Here is a 13,366-nt window from a genome sequence, read left to right as displayed (position 1 = left end):
ACTTCAATCAACCAAGACTCAACACATTGCCTGTGAAATAAGCTATCATTGTATCCATTTCCGAGAAAATCTGTCACCCTGAGGCCAGGCAATAAATCACCTACAGAACCAGGATCAAAAGTGAGAAGTTCCCATCTCCCCCCACCTCCGATCTTCAAAACCTTGTCATTTGCCACAAAGTACCCTCCCAGCTACACAGAAAACAAAGGGCAGTGAGCTCTAACTATCTTCTCTATTAACGCCCGCAGCTGCCCAGTGACAAAAGTACTTATCTCTGCAATCTGAGGCAAGGTGAACACCTGGGCTATGTCTGGCATCTTCAAAGAGGTATAACAAGTGAAGAATATGGGTTTAGGCCAGGATGTGATCATGTTGCTCTGTGGCAGGTGTGACATCTAGCTTAATGCCTGCCATCCTGTTGCTAGGATCAATTTGAACTTTGGATCCATCTAAATTCCTGATCTGAAAAAGGGAGTCTTCATGTGAAAATGAACTTAAACTTGAAGTTCATTAGTTCAAACCCCTCATTCTATGGATTACTGAACTGGACCTCAGAGGAATGGAAGGGATGAACCAAGTTCCCACAGCTCAGAATATCGCCTTCTAGAAAGCTGGAGATCAGCTTATCTGGGACAGTTGTCCCAGATCTTTGTAATCCTCCCAGGAACTGGGGACTGGATCATGGTTACTGTCAGAGGTTTGGCCCACCAAAACTAAATAAAGTTTGCTCTATCTTGACAGGTTAGGATTTGACTTCTCTCACCTGGTGCCAGCCTTTGCCCCCAGGTTGGTGTCCCAGGGGGTGACTGTAAGAGCAGTGGCCTCTCTTGCATCTTCTGAGGGCCAAAGACTTTTACTTACTAAATCTAACCCCAGTGGATAAGAGGAAAATACTCTGGCACTGAGGAATAGACTTTATAAGGAGGCTAAGTTAGAGTTGTGTATTATGTATGGTCCTGCCTCATTCCTCATTGTGATGATTTCCCCACAAGAAAGAGTCAAAGCAATCTTATGAAGAACCTATGTCTTTAACAGAGCTCCGAAGACTAAAAACGGCTAGAGAAAGCAAGCAAAGGGATACCAAAGTGATATATTCAATATGTCAGGACATAAGCCACAAGTTTTGATCTTCGATCCTTCCAGAAAACCCAGATGGACAAAGTCTCCTCAAGAAGGTGGGACGCTCCCTATCCAGTTTGGCGACGAGCACCCATCTGCACGCTCTAGAACAAGACCCAAAGGGAGTCTCAGGTGCGCTGGCCAAGAGCCAGGAATCCTCTAGCAGAGGGCCTTTTCTGAGACTAGCCAAAACCACCCTCCAGCGATCCCAAGAGAACAGCGCACTGGAACCCCCAGCAGTGCAACTCAAAGGTGTAAGGCTCCCCCCAGCCCCCACCCCGTTCCCCCAAGTCCAACACACCTTCGCTCTCCTCACACCTTTCCGTTCACCACACCCCCCTCCGCCCAGCGCCGTGGTGGGAAGCAACGCCCACTTCTGAGAATGAGACCCTAGTTGTGGGAACAAGACAGGAGTCCAGATCGCATCCATGCACAGATTACCCGAAGCAGACACAGGCATTAAGGAGTTTGCTGCCTTGACATTTGAAAAGCACACTACCAGGCAACGCATGCACACGCGCGCGCGCACACACGTAACAGTTATGGGCAAGTCAAGGACCCACAGGGAGGCTCCTGTCATCACCCCGGGCTCAAGGCAGAGCACCTGGAGTCCCTCCCGGGCCCTGGCGCGCCCTGTCCATCGCCCCGTGAGGGTTAGAGAGCTGGAACCGCCCGGCAGCCGGACCCCGGAGGGTGCAAGGTGGGGGGAAAGGCGGGGCCCACCTCCTCGTCCTGCTCCTCCTGGGACGCACTGCTGTCCAGAGGCGCGGGCGGCGCGGCTCCTCCAGGGCGCGGCAGCGGCGGCGCGGGGACTCCAAGCTCTAGCACCACGCGCACCGGAGCCCACGCGGCGGATGACCGGGCGCCCTGGGCGCCGCCCGGCGGCGGCGGCTGCTCGCGGGAGAAGCCGCCGGGCTCCCCTTCCTCCGACAGAGTTTCTGAGCCCGAAGAAGACTCGGCCGAGGAAGCGCCCGGTGAAGACGTTGCAGCCGCCGCAGAGGCGGGAGTCCGGCCGCCGTGGCCGCTGCAGCCTCGGGGAAGCGGTTCCCGCACCTCCGAAACTTTCTCCCCCATTTTCCTCTTGGCCCCAAAGTGCGCCCCGAGGGGCCACGCGGGCGAGGCGCGCACTCAGCGCCTCCGGAGGAGAAGCCGCGAGCTGCGCGGCTCCGGCTAGCTCTCGCTGCTGCTCCCGGGCTGCGGGGAGCCCCGCCGGCGACTACATGGGCGCAGCGCGGTCACCGGAGCCCGCCGCCAAGTTAGCAGCCGTCCAGGGCGGGCGGCTGACCGGCGCTCCCGCGCGCGGGGACATGCCAGCTCGGATTCGCGCTCTGCGCTCCACAGAGCTCCCGCGCTGCGCCCGAGCCGCCGGGACTGCGGCTTCTCCAGCAAAATCTGCCTCCGGGACAGATCGGGGCCGGCAGAGGAGACGGGCAGCCGGGGGAGCCAATGGCAGGGCAGGCGCGCCGGTGGGCGGAGGCTGCGGCACCCCCGACCGCTCCGGCGTCAGGTAGGGAAGGCGGGGCGGAGGAGTAGGTTACTAGGGGACCCCGGCGAGATTCTGGTTCCCTGGAGTGTGGGAGTGGAGGCCGGAATCTGAGCCAACTCCGTCCCCAGCGGGGATTCTGAATTTAGTGCAGGAGGAGTGACTGCCACCCCTGGAACGCCAGGGAGAGATGGCCGAAGGGGCAGTGAAACCTTGGAGAAGAAGTGGACTTTGTTTCGGAACAGTGGAGTCGAGGAAAGTGACCAGAAGAAGAAACAGAGCTTTAGAGGTAAAAGAAAACACAAACATAGTCGCGCGCGCGCGCACGCACAGTGCCGTGCAGGAGGGAAAAGCGGAACTTGGTGCTGTAGCTGGTAGATCCAAACGAAGCTCATCTGCAATCCCCAGCTGTCCATTTAGGCTCCTTGGGTCTCAGTTTTCCAATGGAAATGGAGACGTTAACACCTATCTTCTCTGATTATGGGCAGAAATAGGGCAAATATATATAAAGCTTCAGCAGATTGCTTCACTTAGACACATGGAGAGTTTCCCAAAGACTATTTTCTGGTTTTACTTCTATTTGTAAACTTAAAAGTTAAGGCAAAGACTTGTAGCTTTTGAAAAGGAGAAATATAACAAATCAGGTCCCTCTATTTAACTTGGATCCAGAATTTGTGTGCCAGATCTAGACAAAGCTGAATTAGAAAGAGTTCTGTGACTCTAACCATTGGCCGTCTCTCCTCGTCAGCTTAGCAGAGGTGGAAAAGAGTTCATATTTCCAGTGTACTTCCTCCCAGCACTGGATTGTAAACCAGAAAGATACAGAACCTTATGCTTCATTTTCCTTTATGTCTAAGAACAGAGGAACCAATAGGATTAGCTTAAGGCCCTCCCTGAAGTCTGGTAGAGGCAGCTTTCAGGGTGAGGGGGTGACTTGAATTTCTAGGAAACCAACACTCAAGTCAGCGGTAGGAATTAAATGATTCTTTACTCTACTTCAACTCCAATTCTACTCTGAGCTCTGGCATTACAACCAGAAATATAGATTCAACCAGATTCAACTCCACAGATGTTGATTGAGATGTGGGTCAGGTGTTTGCAGGGGATACAGAGATGAATAAGGTAGGTCCCCTGCCCCTGAGGAGTTTGTGGTCAGACAAAAGATTGATACTGCATAATATAGCCCCATTATTAATTTTTTAAACTGCAATAGTGCCACAGGAAACAATGTGCCATGGGGAAAATGGGGAGAAATACAGAAAAACAGCAGCTCCTCAAGCTCAGGAGTCCTCAAGAATCTTAGGTTTCTCTTTATCAGAATATTTTGCCAAAGACCCTTAAGAACTGAAGGACTCTAGTTGAAAGCCCCTTCAGCTAATGAGCCCTATTATGCTACCATGTATTTACAAGTAATACATCATACAGAGTGCTTCATCACATTGGACAGCAAGCTTTGTCCTGATCAGTTTCCTCCCCCAACATGAAGGGAAAGGAAATATGACATGACCTTATTGCCACAGATAGCCATAGTGCAAAATGGACTCCAGCTGTCAGGCTCGCATTGTGACACTTCAGAATTATCTGCAGGGATGTGACCTGCTGAGGCAAAAGGACAATTCTGGTGACTTGGCTAAGTTGTGAGAGCAAGGCTGAAGAGAAAGCACAGTGGGGTGGTATGAATCCAACCCTGAGCCTCACAATTGCTTTTTCACTCAGGAATATTGGTCTTTATCTGAGCCCCTATGTGGCTGATTCGCCACAGCCTAAAGGAGATGAGGACTTAAGCCAGCCATTCACATGAAAGAGGAGAAGGGGGTGCTTTTCAGCACATTGAGAAAGAAGCAGCATCAGCAGGATCCGAATCACTAACATTAAGGAATGTTACACTAAGGAATAATGGCTATTATTCCTTGAGCCCTAAGCATCATCTATAGATGGTCTCATTAAATGCTGACAATCACCTGATGAGACAGATTCTATTAGTCCCACTTTGTAGATTAAGAAACTGAGGGTCCTTGATGTCAAGTAGCTTGCCAAAGGTAACACAGCAAGCCAGCAGCAGAAAAGCAACTTGAACCCAACAGTCTGTTTCCAGGGCATTCTTTCTTAAACATTTTAGTGTAATGCTACTCAGAACAAATAACTTTTCAAGTCCATGGTATATACTAGGTTATGAATGTCCATAGAGCAGGGACTTTGTTTATAAAAATATAATTGTTTACAGAAGGATTTCTTGATACATGGATAGAGCTGGAGGAAGTATTGCTAAATGAAATGTCAGAAGGGAAAAGGCAAAAACCAGGTGGTGTCACTTATATGTGGCATATAGAGAAATGAAAGAAAGGGTCAAGTAAAACCAAACCAAAACCAAACTAGAAAACTAGTCATAACTCCTGGGAAGCTGACTGCAGAATGGAGTCTACAGGATGGGAGGGGGAGGCACAGCAGGAGCAGGAGGCCCAGTGGATTTTGGTGGAGGTGGCTTGGTATGGGTGTGGTGAGGTGACTGGCACCTGAGGAGGTGTGAGCCCTTGCCTCTGAATCACATACAGTGCTATAAACCAACATTGCCTTAATCATGACAATTTTTTTCTAAAACGATATCTCAGAAAAACTGTTATAAAAAAGGATACTTGTGGATTTGTTTTTCCCCCACAAACATGAATTAGGCACTTACTATGCCAGGCAAGGTTTTAAGTATTTCACAAATGTAAATTTTCTTAATCCTCATATCAGCCCTATGAGATAGTGACTACAATTTTAATTACATATTTAAAATGTGTGAAAACTATGGCACAAAGAAGTTAAGTAACTTGTCCCAGTACACAGCTGGCAAGTGATGGGGCCAAGATTCAAATGAACAATTTTGCCCCAGATCATACCGTTGATTTCTGTAGATCTAAGCCAAGTACCTAAATAATATTTCTTGAACTTTTCAACCTAACCCCAACTACGAAATGTACTTTACATTACAACTCATGACACATATACCTACGTACAAATTACAAATAAATCTCTATGAGACAATATTATCTTTCCTATTAGCAATATGGTTTGAAATTTTATTATATTTTATTGAAGATAAATGAGTCTAAAATAGAAGGTGACCAGAAGGGCAGAATAGTTCTCCAAAATATACCAGTTACACCTCAGACAAATAACTGGTGTATGGCCAAACAGTGGACCACATCATTTTTGATTTATCTACATCCTACAGTTTACCTCTCTTATCATATTAATTATATTATAAACATCTTTCTCAGTGGCCAAGAAAGTGCCCCTCCAAGAGAACGCCTCATAAATATCCCTAAGTTTAGAGATTTTGTACCAGAGATGGTACAAAAGTGTAGCTACTTTTTTTTTTCCTGCAGTGTCACCTTAGGCAAGAGCCCCAAAAATAAAAATGACTTAGTCATGACTCCTGGGAAGCTGATGGTATAGCTTCACATGCCAGAACCAGACTAACCTACAGAAAAGGAAGGACAAGGTCAGCCTACGCCAAGGTAATCAGACTCCATGAGAGCTGTCAGATCAGCATCCAAGTATTTGGTTCAGAGACAAGCACCCCTGGGCACTAAGTAAATGTTCACTGTGTTTCATGATTGAATACTTCCTCGGCTTCCTGTGTCATGCTCCTAAGTGATGGGAGACATTCCTTCTGGGAATCTCTGCTGTCTCCCAGTCTCTGCTGTGTGGGTGGGCCCACACGTGAATGTTAAGCTCTTGTCTGCAGATTAAGGATGTCCGAGGACAAGCCATCACACCCCTAGTCTTGACTAAAAGTCGAGACTTTTCTCCCCAGGAATAGATTTTGGATTTAATAAAACTGCAATCAACTTACTTACTGAAATCAACTGTCTTTCTTATATACATGAAGTCAGAACATCATAAACACAGAATGAAGAGTTTTGCAAAATTACAAGTTCTTGACTATTTAGTATATAATTTTTTAAGTTTTATATTAACTTTGGATTATGAAGATGATATTATCTACCTTTGGTGGTTTTTTGAATTATCATTAATGATGATTTGCCTGCTCTCCTGTGACTAATGATGATAAATTTGGAGACAAAGTAAATATTGATAAAAAGCTGATAGCTGAGGTGCTTGAGATTGGGGGTTCTGATTAACGCCAGGGGGTGTAGCATGATATAGGCCATGGCAGTTTCTGAGCAGCCAGCCAAGAGACGAGCCTGTCAGCCTCTAAAGTATTACTTAAACTGTAGGAAAGGATGAGTTATAGTACAGGTTCCAGAAGATAAGTAGAAGAATTTTTAAATGATGATTAAAAAGGACAGGGGAGATTGAGTAATAAGGTGAACTGCCACTGTTGGAGCCTGTGACCCAGAGCTTGAGAGGGATGGGAAACTAAATGTGTTAGCAAATTAAAATATGCCTACAATGAACCAAAGGACAGGTGCCGCTGATCTGACCTCTTAGGTCAATGTTTCCTGGAGCACTTAGGTTAGATCACCAGGAAGCAAGCTGGGGAGCAAGGGGTATTGGTTCCCTGGCACCCAAAGGTCTGGAAAACTGAATTTTTTTAAGCACCAAACACCAAAGCTTGAGGATTACTGAAGATTTTCCGGGTGTGGAAATCAAAATGCCATTTTTATGGTGCCAATGTGTATGGCTCTATAATAGCTGATTAGAGTGATCTTGACTGACTGCATTTTGTGTCTCTTTGGACCTCTTTGTTCTTATTCTCCTGGAGAACATCTACCTTGGGGAGACCAAGGCAGCTTAGCAGCTGGACAGGAATATGCAAGTTCTGAAAACAGTTGGAAAAACTGAGCTAATACAGAAAGAGAACTGAGGCTAATGTTCCCTCAAGGATTCTGTTTAAACAAAATTCAAAATGGTGACCTATTTCCCACAGAAGAATCCAATCTTTTGCATTTGTCTTTGCAAGATGGATATTCACATCTGGGATTTTTTTGTTATGTTTTCAGCATGAAATGTTCTTTTATTATCACTCTTCATTTTTCAAAAAGATTTATTCGGTACTCTTTTGCCTGTATAGGAAATAGAAGACAAGCAAACACATTTACTCATTTTTATTCATTGTAGTGGCTTGCTTTCAGAGTCAAATGGTTCCATTTTACACTTTCAATTCTTAGAGCAATATTCTTAATTCTGTCTACACTGCATGGAAAATAGTTCCTGCCACTACTCACCCCAATTAATTAGAAAATAAAATGACGCTGAACCTAACAAGTAGTGACTTTTTTCCACAACCACCAACCAGTGTGCAATCGTTAGGGGTAATTTTTAAGGTGCTTTGTACTTGAAGAAATAGTGCCTTCTAGTCCCTTTCCCCTCAAAGTGTGGTGTGTCACCAAGCTGACATGGGTGCTTGTTAGAAATGCAGAATCTCATCCAGACCTACTCAATCAGAATCTTAAGCTTCCTGGGAGCATCATAGCTGCATTAAAGTTAAAAAAAAATACAGCTCCAGTTTGATTCTCAAATTTAGCTATATATCAGAATCACCTATGGAACTTGAAAAATTAGTGACCCCATAGGTCCCACCTCCAAAATCTGGTTTTAATTGAGTTGGGGTTAGGAGTTGAGGATTTAACAAGTTCCCTATTGGGAAATGACTGGTGTTAGGGCTCAGACAGGGAAGTACAAGATGAGCCTAGAACAACTCTTAGTGCCACAACTAATGAAAAGCTTGAAAACTATAGGACCTTGTTCAAAGAGCACAGATGACAGTCTCAAGGAGCTCCCCATGGCCAAAGCTAGAAAAATCTGAACAACAAAACCAATCATAATGTCATTGCATACTAAAGCATACAACTGAATAAACATCCAAGAATCCAAACGTATGTAAGTAATGAAATGAAAATAAATGGAGCAGAGATAGTTTTCCCTCACAATAGAATTCCAATTAATAAAGATAGAAAGAAGGAAATAGAGAATCATCATTAGGCAAACACACAGGAGTAATTGCTACTGACAAAGACCCAAAATGTATGTTCATATTAGCGAGCAAATGTCTGAGGAAAATGAAGATTTGTATAGACTCAAAGTACTTTGTTTCTGGGCCTCCCTGGTGGTGCAGGCGGTTGAGCACCGCTCTGTGAAACTGTCCACAGCCTCTGCAGCGCGGTTTTGATCCCGGCCGGCTGGTGAGAATCCCACATGGCGAAGCAGACCTCTCCTGTCTCACCCGCTGCTCCCCTCAGCAGTGTATTTTGTCCATCTGCCTGTTCTGTTCCCTGCTCTGTCTCTGGTGAATCCAGTGGAGAAACCCAGAGATATCAACTTAACCAAATAATCATCACTGGTAATAAAACATACCAACATCCTGAGCCCCTTACTGTGATACACATCATCATTTTTGTGGTATTCTTAACAAAATGCACACCTACATTTTGTCACAAGAAAATATCACAAACTCAAATTGTGCAGAATTACCAATTTGTGCTCTTCAATACTATCAGGTAGTGAAGGATAAAGAAAACTTGAGGCACTGTTAGACAAACTAAGAGTAACAAATAAAACATGGGATACTGAATAGCGTCCTGGAGCCCCCCCCCAAAAAAGGACAAGGATGGGGAACATCAGGAAATTTTAATCAAGACTGTAGTTTAATAATATCTCACCAGTATTAATGCAGGTTCTCAGTAATTATACTATTGTTATACAAGGCATTGTCATTAGGGAAAGCAGAGTAATAAATTCTGGGGAATCCTAAAAGAAGTTTCTTGCCAATTATTTGCTTTCCTAAAAAGCAAATATTGTTGTATTAATGCAACTTTTTTATAAACATAAAATTATTTCAGAATAAAAAGTTAGGTAAATCTAATGGCAGCAGAGGTTAAGAACTATTACTCAACCCTCAAAGGTCCAACTTTTCCCTCCTTCTTTCCTCCTAACCAAGGAAAATTATTTTTTCCTATCTAACCCTCACCAAGAGGCTAATTTGAGGTGGTTGGGTAGGGGGCAATTCTGTAATAACATCAGATTGTCCATGGTGGGTGCCATGGGGACTGTATACTTGGAGCATAAACACAGTGGTTGATGTGTTTGATGTCTGGCTGCCCTATATCCTTTTTGGTAAGAGCATTAAAATTTCTTCTTAAGGAATCACCTGTTACCTTTTCAGCAGTCTTGATGGCCTTGTCATCTCCAATATCTTTGAACTTTAAATTTTGAGAATGCTAACACAAGGACAGTGCTTTCTGGAAAAACTATCAATTAGCTCCCATTAACTAAATCCTGAGGAGACCCTGGTTCCATCAATTTTCCACGTGTTATTCTCCAGCTTTTTCTTTGATTGTCTGAGCTACCAGTAAAACTTCCTTGTGATTGAATTTGCTAAAATCAGGTATTAGTGTCACGATGGGACTCTTAAGAAATACAAGTGTGCTGAGCTGAATCCACTGGTCACCCTGGCCAGGTGGAAGAAGCCATCTGAATACCATCCAAAAACTATTAGTGATACTAAAGATGTGGTCCTGAAACATTATGGTTGCTGCTTCTATCAAATTTTGTGAAACCATTAGTTTTCAGGTTTAAAAGGGGATCTCTATTACTGGAGGTTAAAATAGTTGAGGAAAGGAATGCACTGTCAGGAAGAAAACAAACAAACAAAAAAACAACTCTTTCCAGGAATAGCAGAAACAAATCCTAATACCAGACTTTGTTGGAATTTTCTGTCCTCTTTCTAGGTTCTAAGAGCCCTGAGGGCAAAACATACTGTGTTTTATTTATCTAACACCTAGTACAATGTCTGACATAGAATAGTTTCTGACTAATACGTATTGAATAAAAGGATGAGGCAATTGCTTCCAGGGGACTTTAAACCAGCTTTACTAAAATTCTGTGATTATCTAAAGTTTGCTCATTCTAAGATTTGCATAAGTTGACTGAAGGACCCAAACAATTTTAGGAGAGAAAAGAAAAATCTGTTTCTGCAATAAGGCAGCCTCTTTTGTGAGGAGCCCCTCATTTTGAGAAAAGTAACAATCACTAGAAATCTTCAGTGCAAATCACTATTACACCTTCATGCACCCAGAAGTTTCTTGCCAATTATTTGCTTTCCTAAAACAGCCAAACCAATGGGAATTGCCTTCATGTGATGTGAATGAGATGGAAGGAACATCTTGAGGAGCCCTTGGGACTATTTACTGGTACTTCCTGTCTGTTAGCATGGCAGGACAGGCTATTGTAAGCTAGAGGAAACTCCCTGCAGGCAGCCAAGGACACCACAAGGACCCCACAGGATGGAAGAGCCTGTGCCTAAAAGACTCATTCTTATGGGAACTCCTTTCTTATGCAAGAATATTTGGACCCTTTATTAAACTTAGCCATTCTGCGGAATTAATGCAAGAAATTGTTGTGAGACAGAGAAACATAAAGATGAAATGAAATGGTTTCATATTTTAGCACTGAAAACCAGGTGCTTAGCTGCCAACCACAGGATCTACTCTGTCTAGTTTAAGTAGAAAGTGGTTTATTAGAAGATATTAGACTGCTCACATTCACAGTCTTTGGAAGAATGGAAGAAACAGGCTCTGGAGCAAGCTTCCAAGAACAATCCCCAGAATCTCAGTGCAGGAGTGACTGGGAAAGGAATTGCTACTCTAATGATTCCAGAACCACATTGCCTCTCCCACCATCTGTGCCTGCAAAATGGATGCCCTGCGTCCCACCTGCTTCCTCACATAAATCATTTCTGTGTCTATATTTCTGCTTGTGTGTCTGACTACCAGAAACGAAGTCACATGACTGTACCCTGGAGGCAAAGGAAACTGAGAAACGTGGGAGCTTTGCATGCTGTCTTGGGAAGATGGGATTCACACCATGGGGAAGCATCATAATGTAGGAGGAGTGTCAAAAGATTTGGCCAGCAGGGTAAACTAGAATTATTTAGACTTTAGAAGGCTCCAGCCCTTGATTAATTGTACTAATCTGGCCCCTGGCATAATTTTTGCAGCCATCAGGTAGAAGAAGGTCTGATTATCGCTTCAGGATGCCTGCTTCAAATTCAGGTATTTCCCTGCTAAATATGTCATAAGGGGGAAAAAAAATATCATGAACTGAGCGCATTCTGTATGTCAGACACGGGGCTAAATGCCTTATATGCACTATATATTTAATTTCAATAACCCCAATTCAAGGGTATGGTTCCCATTTTATATCTAAAGAAAATACTGAGAAATTATATCATTTTTATTAAAGTCACTGTAAAGTGGGCCTAGAATTTAATTCAAGGCCTCTCTCTGGAGCTATGCTCTTTCTACTGTATTGAATTCTTACACAGGGCACACATAGCCCACTGCACAAGGCACTAGCTTCAGAAACCCTGGTAACTGTGGATGTGTGTCTTTCTGGGAAGTCCATCTGTAGTTTTTTATCACATTTTCAAAAGAACCGATGACCCCTAAATAGTAATGAACCACTGCACTACCCAAGATTGTGGTGCAGGTTTTGATCATGAAGCTATTGCTGGGGGGAGCGGGTCATATACTCCATCTTATTTTTTTTTAATCTTAACCTTTACTGATTATCATTTTGCAATGTAAGATTCAAATTTATAATTTGAGTCAGTAGTCCTTACTCTTGGGAGGAAATACTTATGTGTGTAGGAATGAGCCAAGGGTTAAAACAGATGAGAAAGGTTCTCTCTGGAAGCTGAAAAAGGGCTGAGCAAAACTGGCACATATTTTTCATTTAACTAGTGAAGTCCTAGCTGTACATCAGAAGGCCTAGCATCTATTTGTGACTTTGTCACCCACGCCATTTATCAGGGCCTCCATCACCTGTATGATGGGGGTAATATAAAACCTGCCATCATTTCCTCCATCACAATGTTATGAGATTGTTTTGAGAGTACTTTCATTTCCCAACAGAAAGGCATTATAGGTCTCTCTATATATACCTGTTATGACTTCTTTGGGGAAAAGAAAAACACCTTGGAGAAGACTTGGCCTACAACTTCAGGACTGTGTGATTTCTGAGGCTCACAGGCATCCATGCTTGGATGTTTATATTATGAAGAATGACTTGCTTATTTCTTAGTTTTTCATTTCTAGTGGATTGCTTCTCCCCCCCCCCTTTTGATTAGTTGTATGTGTGTGTGTGTTTTAATTCCAATATAAATAAGCCTCTCAAATTGTGTTAAGTAGCTGGAATGTTGCTTTAGATGGCTCATTATTTATGTTGTACTGTCAAGTGCACATTATTTTTACAGAACACAAATGCTTTACTCTAGTAACAAGAAAGCAATTATTTCAAAAAATAGAAAAAATGCAAAGAAGCCCCAAAGAGTTAGCCTGACCCACTAGTAGAAGTAGCAGTATATCCCATAAATATAGGAGAACCTCTAAATGTAGCATTTTACGAACACGGTCAGCCAACTGAGTGTGAAATGTCCCCTTCTTTTCTGTCTAGTCCCCAAGCAATCAGTTTTTTAAATGGCATTTTGGAAAGGCAATGAATATCTACTAACACTGGATGTAAACTTCATTTCAAAGCGGTGGAGTAGGCCATAAATAAAAACATTAAGAGATCTCCATAGTCCTGCCCATATGTATTATCAACATAGGAAGCTGATTTCCATTATCAATAGAAACATGGATTATCAATAAGGGAAGTCAAGAGCTGTTTTCAAATAGGGCAAAATTCCATATAGCATGAAATTCAATTGTTGGTTGTTGCTGTTATTGCTTTCTTTCTTGCGTGGTTTTCAGAGAGAAAAATATGAAGAAATTCACAATTATGGTGGTATCTAATATAAAGGTCCAGCATATG

The 13,366-nt window shown here is 43.5% G+C and overlaps 1 protein-coding gene and 1 long non-coding RNA gene across 2 annotated transcripts in view; one reads left to right on the top strand and one right to left on the bottom strand.

Moving 5' to 3' along the window:
* Positions 1–2,274, bottom strand: part of MAST4 (microtubule associated serine/threonine kinase family member 4) — a 552,565-nt gene extending 550,291 nt beyond the window's left edge. Inside the window, 1 exon segment of the mRNA XM_054688294.1 lies at positions 1,843–2,274. Coding sequence (XP_054544269.1) covers positions 1,843–2,193 — 351 coding nt within the window. The 5' untranslated portion in view covers positions 2,194–2,274.
* A 327-nt stretch (positions 2,275–2,601) lies between these two features.
* Positions 2,602–6,438, top strand: LOC129144767 (uncharacterized). The gene is made up of 3 exons (XR_008549330.1): positions 2,602–2,626; positions 2,752–2,891; positions 5,974–6,438. It is a non-coding gene; the product is annotated as an uncharacterized LOC129144767 (long non-coding RNA).
* Positions 6,439–13,366: the final 6,928 nt, after the last annotated feature.

The sequence above is a fragment of the Talpa occidentalis genome, unplaced genomic scaffold (assembly GCF_014898055.3).
Source record: "Talpa occidentalis isolate TD23 unplaced genomic scaffold, MPIMG_talOcc4v2.1 talOcc4.6, whole genome shotgun sequence".
In the NCBI taxonomy this organism is placed as follows: domain Eukaryota; kingdom Metazoa; phylum Chordata; class Mammalia; order Eulipotyphla; family Talpidae; genus Talpa; species Talpa occidentalis.
This window is presented reverse-complemented; position numbering and strand designations above follow the sequence as displayed.